Here is a 14,908-nt window from a genome sequence, read left to right on the forward strand (position 1 = left end):
CATAACTAATGCTACTTGCATGCATCCCAGTTAAATGTACCGTGGCTAGCTTCTTCAACCAGTCTGGAGCTTAAAGGCCAGCTTCAAAATGCTGGTGGTGTGCTTTTTTCTACACATAGCTTCAGTCCGCTTGGAAGAAAACTGGATTGGTTAAACAAGTCTTTATGTAAGGTACAAAGAGAGCCTATTTGTAGCCTAACATGAGTGTCAAATAATCAGTACCTGTTAAACAGACTGACAACCTGGCTGAAGACAATGCTACCAAAGAGGATAAGGTACAGGCTATGATGGTACAGTCTTGCTGTGAATACAACCCAGTCAAGGAAGTGTCAGGTATGTTCCTTGAAGGTTATGGGAACATTGTAGAGATGTTTGTTTTAAGAAGAGAGATGCATGCATACCTTTTCCTTTTTTTTTTTTTCTTTTTCAAAAAACTTCTAGTTACATGAAAGACCCCTGGGATCCACCTCCACCATAGTACATTTGCTTTCGTTTTGGAAAACCTGGCCACCATAAGGTTAAGTCTTAGGTTGAAGTCTCATTGTTGAGACCTAGGCATAAGTCTTGGAGCTAAGTCTTAATGTTAGAGTCTTAGGGTTAAGTCCTAAGTTTAAGTCTCAGGGTTAATTCTTAAGTTTAAGCCTTACGGATTGAGTCCTAGGGTTAAGTCTTAAGTTTAAGTCTTAAGTTTAGGTCTAAGGGTTAAGCCTTAGGGTCGAGTCTTGGGGATAAGTCTCAGGGTTATGTCTTAGAGTTAAGTCTCAGTGTTAAGTCTTATGGATAAGACTTAGGGTTAATTTGTAGGGTTAAGTTTTAGTGTTAAGCCTTAGGGTTAAATCTTATTGTTAAGCCTTAAGGTTAATTCTTAGGGTTAAGTCTCAGGGTTAAGATTTAGGGTTAAGTCTTAAAGGTTAAATCTCACGGTTAAGTCTCAAGGTTAATTCTTAAGGTTAAATCTTATGGTTAAGTCTTAGGGTTAAGTATTAAGGTTAAAACTTAAGGTTAAATCTTAGGGTTAAGTTTAGGGTTAAGTCTTAGGGATAACTGTTAGGGTTAAGTCTTAGGGCTAAGTCTTAGGGTTAACTATTAGGGTTAAGACACAGGGTTAAGTCCCATGGTTATATCTTAGTGTTAAGTCTTAGGGTTAAATCTTACCTTTAAGTCTCAGGGTTAAGTCTTAAGGTTAAATCTTAATTTAAGTCTTAGTGTAAAGTCTCAGGGTTGAGTCTTAAGGTTAAGTCATAAGGTTAAATCTTAAGGTTAAGTCTTTGGTTTAAGTTTTACGGTTAAGTCATAGGGTTAAGTCTTATACTTTAAATCTCACGGTTAATTCTCAAGGTTAACTTATAAGGTTAAGTCTTAGGGTTAATTCTTGTAGTTAAGTCTGGGGATAAGTCTAAGGGTTAAGTCTCAAGGTTAAGTCAGGTTTAAGTCTCAGTGTTAAGTCTTAGGTTTAAGTTTTAGGGTTAAATATTAAGGTGAAGTCTTAAATGTAAGTGTTAGTGTTAAGTCTAAGGGTTAAGTCTTAAGGTTAAGTTTTAAATTTGTCGCGACGGAGGGAAGACGCAGTCGCTCAATATGAGTGATCAGCAGACTTCGTTTATTGTACCTTACAGTCACCTTTTATGCCTTCTTATAATTAGCTCATACATATTACAAAAGTTAAGCTCATTATTGGTTAGTTGCCTAAATACCAAGCCCGCCCCTTGTTTCTCTTCTGTAGTTATCTGTTCCCACCTGCAACATTCTTTTCCCACCAAAATCTTCCTGTTACTGTGTAACAAGAACAGCCAAAGACAGTTATTTTTGCTTTACTTCAGATAAGCTGAGAGCGATGTGCATTTTTGTCCAGCCAGCTGGACTATGTCTATGTGACCCTTTTCAGCTAGCCAGTTATCCACAATTCCCCCGTTTTTATTTTGGGCGACATAGGCCTGGTTGACCATTTTCAATAACAGCGTTTTAACACAGGAAAATACACAGCCAACTTATAAAATCTCAGTTCAGAAGTATAATTCCTGAAATACTTGAAAATTAAAGTTAGCTTGAAGCTTTAATTTAGATGCTCTTTCTGTTCCAGTGATACAAAAAGTTTAAAAACATTCAAAGGTAATTTTACAGTTCTGAACATGGACTAATGCAAGCTCAAAACCCAAAAAGAAACCAAACTGATGTTTGACTAGGAATATTTGCAAATATTTTAGTGGAAAATCCCTGACCATTAACAATTTTCTGTCCAAATAACAACTGCCCTTATGCAACCAACCAGTCCATACAATTTCTGAAGAATACCTCATTGATATCAAAGAATTAACAAAGGGAAAAATTAGTTCTAAGCTATATACATTCATAAGTGTTTTTTTCAATAGTTACATACAGATTTACACACTAAGCCATAATGGCTTGTAGGTCATACACACAAGAAGAGTACGTTGCTTATCTGTCTGAATGTCTATGCTAAATTTGACAACTATGCCACAAGCCAAGCCTACATGGGTGCTGTGTTATGCACGTTCCTTAACAAACAGAAGTATAATAGGTAAATTCCCAAGATCTAGTCCCCAACCTAATTATATTATTTTGTAGCCAATTAAGGAAAATAACACAAATGTGCATATCTGCATGTGCACACACCTTTTAGTTCAGAACCAATCTGTGATAAAAGGCCTTAGCCTTATGGCATCATTGAATCTTAACGAGTACAGTAATTAAAAATGCAGTCTTACTGTAAGTGCGATTTATGCTGACATTCCCTCAAATGCTACACGTATTTCTCACTCAACTGCCTCAAGTTAAAATAGTAGTATTTGTTAATATGTATTAAAAAAAATCATTAATTCTCTACAATAGCAGTTGACTTCTATAACACTATGTAAGCAAAAGAGGCCTAAGATGGGTTTTCTGAATGCTAACAATTTATTTTAGACTGTCTAAACTCAGGTCTTGAAAGATTTCACTCTGCCAGACATAGAAACACTGTTGCACTCCAGTTGTGATATCCCTTTTCCCAAGTTGTCACATGCACATCTTGCTCAAGCAACATTATTGTCAAAGTTTCTCTCTGCTACATAAAAGCATGTTGCACTTGTAGATATAAAAGACAGCACCCTTACTTAGATTATTACCTTATTACCTCATAACTCTTAGTATACCTTGTATCTCTGATTTCATCACTTCAAAAATTCACCAGAAGCAGATAAAACCACAGCCTCAGATTAAACTACACCTTAACTGCTGATTCAAATAAAGGCATTCTCTTCCAGATATGCCTAATGCTTACAAATAATTTTGGCTGGTTTTGATCAAGAAACTATTATTACAATAATGATCAAAAATAATAATCCCATTTGCAAAATGCCTTTAAGCCAGCCTCCTAGTCCCAACCAATTTCCACATTCAGAATACAGCATAAATACAGAATACAGAATAAATTATCTCCATCAAGGCAAAAAGGCTTCTTTTTAAACACAGAAATGTTTGCTAGTTCAAGGCAGAAACCCATTTCTTGTAGGTGACATCTGAAGCTTTTTTTTTTTTTTTTTTTTTTTTTTTTTTTTTTTTTGGTGGGATTGTAATCAAGTCCGTATTTTTCCTTGAGAAGCTTAAGCTGTTCCTCTTGTTTCAGGAGTGTTTCCAACTCTGATTTGTCGACTAGGTCCATATTTCCCAAAGATATCATACATTTCCTCCGCTGTGATTTTATACGGCAGGTTCCGAATATAAAGGATCCGATTGACCTCTGGGGGCAGCCAGATGTCAGCTCGCTTGGCCGCTTGCATCGCCATGGCGCCGATCGGAGGGGGGGGGGGTGGAGGGGGGGGGGTGCAGCCTCGGAGAGAAGCCGCGGCCGGGAAGGGGCCTGCCGGGCCGCACGCCGCTCGCCGCTGCCGCGGGGGTCCCGGATGCTATCCCATACGCTAATAACCCGAGTAATTCCTTTTTACAGTCTATGTCCCGAACGCTCCGCTTTTCTAAAAAGCATATGAGCGAATCGTACGTCGCTTGTCTCTCCATACCTTCGTCAGCGCTGTTGCAGCCTTTGCGAGACTTCGGCGACGCGTGGCCGGCGGGACCCTCTGTAGGTGCTCCCGGGCGCGGGGACTGTGCCCTTCCGCCTCCTGCGCTGCTTTCAGCACCGGTACCCGAATCTCCGTCGAACCGTGGCTCGCAGGTTCAGCCCTCTCTAGGGTCCCTGTTCGGGCGCCATTTGTCGCGACGGAGGGAAGACGCAGTCGCTCAATATGAGTGATCAGCAGACTTCGTTTATTGTACCTTACAGTCACCTTTTATGCCTTCTTATAATTAGCTCATACATATTACAAAAGTTAAGCTCATTATTGGTTAGTTGCCTAAATACCAAGCCCGCCCCTTGTTTCTCTTCTGTAGTTATCTGTTCCCACCTGCAACATTCTTTTCCCACCAAAATCTTCCTGTTACTGTGTAACAAGAACAGCCAAAGACAGTTATTTTTGCTTTACTTCAGATAAGCTGAGAGCGATGTGCATTTTTGTCCAGCCAGCTGGACTATGTCTATGTGACCCTTTTCAGCTAGCCAGTTATCCACATAAATTTAACTCTTAAGGTTAAGTCTTAAGGTTAAATCTTAAGGTTAAGTCTTAGGGTTAAGTCTCAGGGTTAAGTCTTAAGGTTAAATCTTTAAGGTTAACTATTCAGGTTAATACTTACGGTTAAATCTTAAGGTAAAATCTTAAGGACAAGTTTTAGGGTTAAATCTTAGGGTTAACTCTCAGAATTAAGACTTAACATTAAGTCTTAAGTTTGAGCCTTATGAATAAGTCTTAGGGCTAAGTCTGAACGGTGAGCCTTAGGGTTAAGTCTTAGGGTTCAGTATTAAGATTAAGTCTGAAGGTTAAGTCTTAGGGTTCACTCTTATGGTTCAGTCTTAGGGTTAAGTCTGAAGGCAAAATCTTAAAGGTTAAATCTCAGGGTTAAGTTTTGCGGTTAAGTCATAGGATTACATCTTATGGTAAAGTCTCACGGTTAAGTCTCATGGTTAACTCTTAAGGTTAAGTTTTAGGATTAAGTCTTAGGGATAAGTCTTAGGGTTAAGTCTCAGAGTTAAGTCTCAAGGATAAGTTCCAGGGTTATGTCTTAGGGTTAAGTCTCAGGGTTAAGTCTTAAGATTAAGTCCTAGGCTTAAGTCTTAAAGTTAAGTCTTAAGGTTGAGCCATAAGTATAAATCATAGGGTTAAGTCTTAAGGTTAAGTCTATAGGGTTAAGTCTTTAGTGTATATCTTATGGATTGAGACTCAGGGTTAAGTCTTTAGGTTAAGTCTTAAGTTTAAGTCTTATGGATGAGTCTTAGGGTTAAGTCAAAAGTTTAATTCTTAAGTTTAAGTGTTAGGGTTAACTCTTAGAGTTAAGTCTTGGGGATAAGTCTTAGGGTTAAGTCTTAAAGTTAAGTCTTAAGGTTGAGTCCTAGGGTTAAAACTTAATGTTAAGTCTTGGGTTCAGTATTAGGGTTAAGTTTTATGGTTAAGTCTTAGGGTTAAGTAGTCTTAAAGGTTATATCTCAGGGTTAAGTCTTAGGGTTAAGTTTTAAGGTTAGATCTTAGGGTTAAATCTTAGGATAGAGCCTTAAGGTTGAGTCTTAAGGTTAAATCTTAAAGATAAGCCTTAGGGTTAATTCTCAGGGTTAAGTCTAAACGTTATATCTTTAAGTTTGAGCCTTAAGGTTAGGTCTTAGGGTTAAATCTTAGGTTTAAGTCTTAAAGGTTGAGTCTTAGGGTTAAGTCTTAGGCATATAGTCTTAGGTCTCAGTCTTAAGGTTAAGTCTTAAATTAAAGTCTTAAGGTTACGTCCTAGGGTTAAGTCTTAGTGTTAAGTCTTAGGGTAAAGTCTTAACATTAAGTTTTAAATTTAAGTCTTAAGGTTAAGTCTCAGGGTTAAGTCTTAGGTTAATACTTAGTGGTAAGTCTTAGGGTTATGTTTTAAGGTTAAGTCTTAGGGTGAAGTCTCGGTGTTGAGTCTTAGGGTTAAGTCCTAAATTTAAGTCTTAGGGTTAAGACTTAAGGTTAAGTCTTAAGGTTGAGTCTTAGGGTTAAGTCTTAGGGTTACTATTATTACCGGGAACAGAGGTGTATTTCTCAAGTTCTTGCAACTTAGTCTTCTGCAAGATTGATCGATAGATAGATAGTCAGACGGACAGAAAAATTACGCAAGAGCTGCCGTAAATGGTAGTATCCCTATCCCAGCCATTAGGACAGTGGCACAGCACTCAGAATCCAGATCACTGGTAGAGAAGAAGGACAGAGGAAAAGAGAAGTTCTCCTTTGAAAGAAATCCTTCTTTGTCCTCCTTTAGCTACTAGTGGATGAAAAAAAGGGGGACAGAATTTCAGGCCAGCCACAGCACTGGCTTTCAAGCCTGAGCTTGTCATCTCATGGCTGTTCTGGAATGTGGTACAGTGAAAGGAGAGACTGAAATGGCAAATTTTCCCCCTCGGGGCGATCAAATGCTGGCAGAGGTTGCCCAAGGAGGTTGTGCAGTCTCTGTCCTTGGGGATCTTCAAAGGCCAAGGGCACACAGTTCTCAGCAACCTGCTCGAGGCGAGCGTGCTGGAGCAGAGGGCTTGGCCCAGAGGACCTCCACGGGTCCCTTCCAACCCCACCCTCCTGTGTGGCTCTGTGCTTTGCTTTTGCCCTGGCGGAGATCTTCAGGGACTTTGTGCTCCGTTTTGTCTTGCCTTAGGGGTACGATGTGCTGTGGTTTGGGGGCAACAAGGTCAAGTATGTCAGAGGTCAAGCGAGTTAGTGTCAAAGTGTGTTACTGTTATGGACAGAATCTGTGTTTGTTGGCCCTGTGTTCCTGGGGTTATGGCATTTTTATCTTGTGATCTGTGTGGTGGGTTTTTTTTGTGGAGAGTGCCTTTTTTCAGCTATTTTGCCTTTGTGGGGTTTGGATGGGTGCCTTTGGTTTGTGTATGATGTTTCTTCTGGTTGTTTTTCTGCTGTGCTGGTGGATGGTGGTGGGCTTTTCTGTCTTGAAACCATTGTTAGTGGTCTAATAGATCTCCTGCAGGTCAGGCAGCGTCACTTCTGGCGTGGTCTGACTCATTTCTGGTGAGCTGGTAGGTAGGTGTGGAGGACTTGTGGTCCCTCCATGGAGAATGACTGCTAGAGGACTAACAGGCAGATCTGTGGAGGGGTGAGAGGACCGCTGGCCCATAAGTAGTGACTGTCAGAGGACTAAGTGTACTTGAATTTACGTGGGCTTCCAAATTCGTGGTTATTTCTCCTGCCTTGTGGAAGAGCCATGGGAAGTCACCAGCCACACGGAAGGACAAGGGGGTTCCCACGGGTACGTGGTTTCTTGGGTTTTGCTTTTGAGTAAGAAAGTCTTGTCTCAACATGAGTACAACTGTGAACGGTCAATTTTGCTAACTTTAGAAAGCAGGGAGTAGCACTTTTGTGCTGTGCCTCACATGGCTGCCAGGGCAGGGTGAGAAGCAGCAAGAGAATTCCTGCCTGGCACCTTCTCCAGGGGAGCCGTGCTGCACTTGTCAAGGTGAGGGTTTTTTGGCTCTATATGATTGAAAATGTGAGGGGTTAATTTTCAGATCACAGAAATTAGGGAGCAGAACATTTGTGCTGTGCCTCACATGGCTGCAAGGACAGAGTGAGAAGCAGCAAGAGAATTCCTTCCTGGCACCTTCTCCAGGGGAGCAGTGCTGCACTTTACCCATAGTGAGGGTTTTTTCGGCTCTGCATGATTGCAAATGTGAGAGGTCAGTTTTCTCACCACAGGAAGCAGGGAGCAGAACTTTTGTGCCGCGCCTCACATGGCTGCCAGGGCACGGTGAGAAACAGCAAGAGAATTCCTTCATGGCCCCTTCTGCAGGGGAGCAGTGCTGCACTTTGCCAAGGTGAGCTCTGGTTCTGCATGAGTGCACAAGGTTTTGGTCAATTTTCTCACCACAGAAAGCAGGGAGCAGAACTCTTGTGCTGTGCCTCACATGGCTGCCAGGGCAGGGTGAGAAGCAGCAAGAGAATTCCTGCCTGGCACCTTCTCCAGGGAGCACTGCTGCACTTTGTCAAGGTGAGTTTTTTGGGCTGTGCATTATTGCCACTGAAAAGAGGTCAGTTTTCTCAGCACAGAAAGCAGGGAGCAGCACATTTGTGCTGTGCCTCACATGGCTGCCAGGGCAGGGTGAGAAGCAGCAAGAGAATTCCTGCCTGGAACCCTCTCCAGGGGAGCAGCCCTGCACTTTCCCAAGCCATGTTTTTTGCTTCTGTATGAGTTCTAAAGTGCTGTGTCAATTTTCTCACCACAGAAAGCAGGGAGCAGAACCCTTGCGCTGTGCCTCACATGGCTACCATGCACGGTGGGAAGCAGCAAGAGAATTCCTTCCTGGCACCTTCTCCAGGGGAATTTCCCAGTTCCCGAGAGACTCCTGGCACCAGCTGCAAGGGGGCTCCCAGCCGAAGGGAATTGGGGTGGGAATTGGTGATGTCTCCTTTCCTTAGGCATGTTAACACTTTGGAATAACAATTGGATGCTTCGCTTCTGTTGCTCTTTTCTCATATTGCTCACAGTATCTGCTACTGGTTCCTTTTATCATATTGCATGCTATTTTCTTTTATTGTAATATAAGAAACTGCGTTTGATATATTCCATCATTTGATATATTTGATAGATTTGATTATATTTGATGTAGAGTTCAGCTTTGCTGTGTATCCAGTCAGTCAGCAAAACATAATTTGGCGTAGTCGGCATCGTATGAAGTAAAACTCTATTTAAGAAGAAAAAATGTTCCTCGACTTGCTATTGGCAGGTGGGAACCATTGCCTTATGGTGTTTGGGCCAGAGTGGTCTGGTGGTGCTGGGCAGTTGGGCCGTGCCAGGGACAGAGGGACGGGGGCAGGGGAGGGGGCGGGGGGAAGGGGTTTAGGGACGGACGGGTGGGAATGGATGAAGGTGTTTAGGGATGGAGCGGGGTGTGTGGGGGTGGGGCAAGGATGTGTGTTTGTGGGAGTGGGTGTGGGGGGGGTGGGGGATGTGGGGAGGTGGGTGTGTGTGTATTGATAAACCGGGGGTGGGGGCGTGGGGGGGGGTTGAGGGTGTGTGTGTTATTTAGAGAACAGATTGGGGGGCCTGGGGGAAGGGTTTTAGGGACGGACGGGGGGTTAATGGAGGCCTTTAGGGAAGAACCGGGGGGTTGGGGGAAGGATTTTAGGGACGGGCCGAGGGTGGGGGAGGGCTGGACCAGGGTCTGGGGGAAAAGGTTTTAGGGACAGGGCGGGGAGGTGGAGGTGGGGGATGATTTCAGGAACAGCCAGGGTGGAGGAGGGGGTCAAGGGAAGTCTTTCAGGGTTGTTTGGGGCGAAGGATTTTAGGGACGGATGTGGTGTCTGGGCGGACGTTTGATGCCACCGTATAGATTCCACTGTATATACGTTTATGTCCAGGGATTCTGTTAAGGGAAGGCTGCTGGCTCGGCAAAGGGACAAGATGTCTGAGCTCCCCAGTTACCACACTGATTTGGTGTTTAGCTCTACGTTAAACACACCTGCGCACAAAGGTTAGGCCAAGCTGACTCTCTAAAGCTGTTAGAAGTGACAAATTAAGGGACCTCTCATCCAGGGAGTCAGCCTTGGGAATGATGGGGAACAAAGAATGGATGGGGAAAAGATCTCCGTTCTCTTCAGTGATGCAGAAAGAGCCTCCGGGTGAGGACGTTGTGGCCACAGGAGGAGACAAGCCGATAGAGTGCTGCGATCCGCAGACTGTTGGTTGGAAGTCGGGCAGAGGTAATTGTTGTGGGGGGAGATCGCGACCTCTGACTCAGATAGCCCCCCGAGAGAGGGCAAGGCCCCGCTTGGGGAGCATGGGGAGCTAGTAAAAAACCTCAGCAGTGCTGTCTGAGGGTGTGTGCTCATTTGTATTAAAGCAAGCAACTTGTAACCCATCCCGTGCCTGACTGAAAATGCATGTGTAATGCGCTATGAGTGTGCAAGTGCTCTGCTGTCCATAGTGCGTGCCCTCGAGTAACTGGGTGAGCACGCTCAGAGGAAACATTCCCCCGTGCTCCCAGCACTGCCATAAAGAATGCCTGCCTTCTGAAACTTGCAAGCAAGGCTTAGAGGGTTTCTCTCCATGACCGACTTTATGGCATCATTCCCACCATACTGGAGAAAGCAAATCTTTTATTGTTTGGTGGTGAAAGCAGCTTGGGCAGTGTCACTGATGTGCAGCACTTTTTTAACCTCAGGTCTAAAGTGCCACCGGTCCCACCGTGGGGTACATCCTTCCTCAGGCTTTCACCAAACGGAAAGGATGCATCAAACCCACCCCACAAACACGTCCTGCACTTTTTTTATCTTTCCTGGAACGTGGGGACATGACCCTGCTGGGCCATCAGTGCCACCTGCCTGGGAGCCAAGATGGTGCCTTTGCATTCCAGGCTAGGAACTTACCTTCTTTTTTTCCTTTTCAGTGACTTTAGAGCCATCCTTAGGGAGGCTGGTTAAGCTGGTTTACTGCACAGCTGGTCGCCAGTGGAGGGAAATGGTAAGCTCCGCTGTTGCCTTTGGTGTTTACTTGTTACTGTGTCGCTCATTTGAGGGATCTTCTCATGCCCCGGCAAGCAGAAGCTATCACTCCACTTTAGGCCTTGGTCTAATAGTCATGCAAAGCAATATTGAAAGTCATTCTGAGGTCTGGAACAGGCCCCAATATGCATTTTATAAAAGTGCTTCTTGGCTGCTGTTTCTCTTTGTATGGGTTTTTTTCCCATTTCCCCAGACTGCTGAAGCTCTGAAAGGCGCCGATGAGCTGCTCTCCCTCAGTTTGCTCCTTTGCCTTTGGGGAGTGCGGTTCATGTTTTCTTCATGGCTTTGCAGAGGAGAAAATCCATGAGTACACCACCTTGGTTTTTTCACCTAAGCTAATTTCAGAAACTGCCTCCTTTAACTTAAACATGAAACTCTTCTTCACCTCTTTGTGCACTTGTAGAAAAGCAGGGTGGGGTGGGGGGTGGGGGTGTCTTCAGGAAGTGCCTGCAAAAGAGCCTTTGGGAGATCCTGTCCCTTGACTCACATGTGGGGTAGTGAAGAGTCTGAGAAAGTCATGGGTGTTTTGGTGTTCACCTAAGCAGGTTTTCGTTTTGGTTTTTTTCTTTTTTATCTTATGTAGCTTATGTCACCAGGTAGTGACAGCCTGGGGATGACAGGAGGGGACAGCAGGCAGTGGCAGTGTGGAGTGTGACCAGAGGGGACAGTAGGCAGGGACAGGCCTGGGGGTTACCGGAGGGGACAGCAGGCAGTGACAGCCTGGGTGGTGACAGGAGGGGACAGCAGGCCATGACAGCCTGGGAGGTGACAGGAGGGGACAGCAGGCCGTGAAAACCTGGGGATGACAGGAGGGGACAGCAGATTGGGACAGCATGGGGGTGACAGGAGGGGACAGCAGGCCATGACAGCCTGCGTGGTGACAGGAGGGGACAGCAGGCAGTGGCAGCATCGAGGGTGACAGGAGGGGACAGCAGGCCGTGACAGCCTGGGGGGTGACAGGGCACGGGGCGGTGACAGGCTGGGGGACAGCAGGGACACCGGCGGCCCAGGCGGGGCTGATGAAGGCCCCTCCCCCAGGGGCGCTGAGTGGCCCCCTGAGCCCCTCTGTCACAATGCGGAGCCGCCTGGGTTGCCATAGCGAGCAGCTTGGCCTGGCAGCGCTGGTGCGAGGAGGGAGCGGAGGCCGAGCCAGGGCCTGTCCCCATCGTCCTCCCACCGGGGCTGCGAGGAGGAGCCGGCGGGCTCAGCCCGCGCTGCTGGCCCCAGCCCCTCGGTGGGCCCTGACCTGCTGTGGGGGCCGCGAGGCCAGCTGCTGCGTGAGGTGCCGTCGCGGAGCGGGCACCGCCTGGCCCCGGCCATGTCGTGTGTCCACTACAAGTTCTCCTCCAGGCTGAACTCCGATGTGGTCACCTTTCACGGCCCCCACATCTCCCTGCGCGACCTCAGGCGCCAGATCATGGGCCGCGAGAGGCTGAAGGCGACCCACTGCGACCTGCAGGTCACCAACGCCCAGACCATGGAAGGTGCGTGGGGGCGGCGGGCGCGGGGACCGGGGACCGGCCGGCTGGCGATGGCGCAGGCGGCCAGTGAGGCGGTTGGGCCACGGCCGGCAGCGGTGACTTGTGCTGGGGCCTCAGAGCTGCTCTTCCGTGGTTGTGCGCTGGCAGCTGCCGTCAGGGCTGTGTGCGCAGCCAGGCACAGCAGCGTACGGGGTCCGTGTGCGACACCGCGCGTGGAAGAGGTTTGGTTTCTGGGAACCCTTCTAGCTAAAACGATAAGGGAATGTGGGACAATGCCTTGTCATCACAGACCTGCCGGATTTCTTTGAAAGCCGGCAGAGAAGGCTGAACATGATAGAAAAGGAGTGGGTGGCTAATTTAAAGGGGCAAAAAAAGTGGGTTTGGTGACTGAAATTTGTCTTCAGCTACTTTTACTCCACCGCGTTGGAAAAGCGGTGCTTGGCTGCTGCAGAAACTGCTCAGTAGCAACGTTTTGGATCAAGAGTGTATCTGTGAGTGAGAATCTATGCAGACCCTGGAAAGCCATCTTGTAGACGAGTGTTCTGTCTAAAGTATACTTGGCATTTCTTGCTAATACAGCTTCTTTGCTGCACCATGCTACACATTCATTCAGATGCTATTGAGCATCATTTCTTCATTTCTTTCAAACGGTGCATTTTTGTCGTGGTACTGCGTGTTAAACGGTGTCAGGGCAGTACTGAAGTTTTATGGCAGATCAGTTATGGTGAATATACCTAGAAATGTTCTTAGAGAAACCCTAAGTTCTTTTGAATCTGAGAAATGGTGCTTGATTCTCAGAGACGGTAATGGTTTTGTATTACTTAGTGTGCTGTTTCAGTTTGGTAATCTACCGTCTGGCAAAGCTTGCATGTGATTAAAGACTTTGGAATATGACTTGTCAGAAATACAAAGACTTGGAAACCATCTCCATTCCTTAAACATTCAAATTTTATCGGTTGGGGTTTTTTTTCTTTTTTCCTGTGGTTCTGTGACATTCCCACAACAGTCTTGTCTTTACAATGTGTACTCATAGGATTTTTTCCTCTTCCTCTTTGATGTATTAAAACTTAAACAGAATAACATGCTGCGGTAACTGTAACTTTGGCTCCAGCCTTTCAAGTGGTTGGACCTAAAGACACTGTTTACCTACAGATAGGTAAAGTAGGTTCAGGAGAGTATCTGTGAGCAGACTTAACAGCACGGTGTTAGGGGTCTTGGGGGTGTTACGGGATCGCGTGTCATATACAGCAGTAGAGACAGACACGCAGGTAGAGGCAGACGTACAGGTTGTGACACAGATGCTTACTGGAACTTTTGTAAGGGTGTTTTCCCCGTGAAAATGCAAAAATTCCCCAGCGGTTGTCAGAGCAAAGCTAAGGAATACATTTCGGTGTCATTTATGTGTATGCCAGATTTTGGGGTTTTATACATAACCGTGACTTTCCGTTTTTATTGAACAGCATCTACGTGCTTAAAGTCACCTTCAGAAGATGAAGGAAAGAACTAGGCCTGGATGCTCTGCCTAAAGGGGATTCTTGGCGATCCTCCCTGTGGAGATATGGTAGTGGGTTTTATAACTTTGTGCAGGAGTCCTGACTAAATGTTGGCATGATCTTGGAAAGACCCTTCAGTGAACCTTGAGTGAAGATGGCCAACTTGTTCAGAGTTTTCCGAGCCGCGTGATCACGGAAATCTCGTAATAGAAGCAATGCTAATAGAAGCTAAAAGTAAACAGGATTTTACACATCACTGGGGGGAAAAAAAAGAGATGGTGGACTCTTTTTGAAGATGGTGGGAAGGCAAAATGGATGGTTGGGATGTGTTTTAAAAGGTGGGAGGCGGGGTGGGGGTGTCCTCTTCCGTGCTCGCTATTATAGAGACATGTTCTAGGGTTTTGTAAGCTAACAGGAGCAAAAGCAATGAAAGTTAGATCAGGAAAGAGCCTCATGTTTTAGCAGACTCTGCTTTAGTGACTTTAGAGACCATTTTGCTGTTGGCATTGAAACGATTCAAAACAAATGGAAAAGATTTTGCTGCTTGTGTTTGACTATCAGACCTGAAGATTTCTGGAAAGGTACCGTGAGTGTGTGGACATGATAAAAGCATGACGCTGTGTGTAAAATGTTGCTTTTCTATCCGTAAAGGGTTCCCTGAAGTGCTATGTCATGACATATTAATATCACTCTTACGAACTGACTGATGCTTTCTCTGTATTGATGTTGTTTTCAGAATACACAGATGACAATGCCCTGATTCCAAGGCACTCATCGGTAACTGTTAGGAGAGTCCCTGTTAGAGGAGTTAAAGCTACCGGCAAGACAGACCTTGGGTAAGTAGCCATAACGCGTTGTGTTCTTTGGGAGGGGTTTCAGTGTGTTCACCTTCTTTGTGGCTGTTGGTTTACAGAGGCATTCCGGTTGTCTCTTTCTTGTTAAAGCTGCTGTTAAATTGTGTTGTGACAGGGCAGATTTGAATGTATCTGTCCCAAAGCAGACTTAGATTTTTCAGCCCGCTGGGACGTGGCATTCAAAGTCCAACAGTGGTAGCTGTTCAGACGTTTGAATTGGGTTTGTTCTTGGGGTTGGTTTTTCTGAGAGTCAAGTTCTCCATCCTGTTTCCTCTATGCAGAGAGATTCCTTATTTTATGCTTTTGCTTGTATTGCTTTTAGAGTAAACGGAGAGACACATTGCAGTGTGAACTGGTAATTGGTTCCCATCTGCCAGCAGTCCGAGTCCCAGTGTTTGACTGCTTCCTTTGTTTGGGGGCGGGGGGGCAGGGTATTCTTACACCCCAGAGGGGTGGGGGTGGCGGGGCTGCATGCTGTCTCCAGAGGAAAGACTGAGAGTGGCCAGCTG

At 45.6% G+C, this 14,908-nt stretch overlaps 1 protein-coding gene across 1 annotated transcript; it reads left to right on the forward strand.

Moving 5' to 3' along the window:
* Positions 1–11,884: 11,884 nt before the first annotated feature.
* LOC130143546 (E3 ubiquitin-protein ligase RBBP6-like) lies at positions 11,885–14,381 on the forward strand (the record flags this gene model as incomplete). Its single annotated transcript, XM_056326239.1, has 2 exons — positions 11,885–12,055; positions 14,282–14,381. Coding segments are annotated over exons 1-2 (266 nt in total), but the record flags the coding sequence as incomplete, so codon positions are not given.
* Between the last annotated feature and the right edge of the window lie 527 nt (positions 14,382–14,908).

This window comes from Falco biarmicus, unplaced genomic scaffold (genome assembly GCF_023638135.1).
Source record: "Falco biarmicus isolate bFalBia1 unplaced genomic scaffold, bFalBia1.pri scaffold_431_ctg1, whole genome shotgun sequence".
NCBI lineage: Eukaryota > Metazoa > Chordata > Aves > Falconiformes > Falconidae > Falco > Falco biarmicus.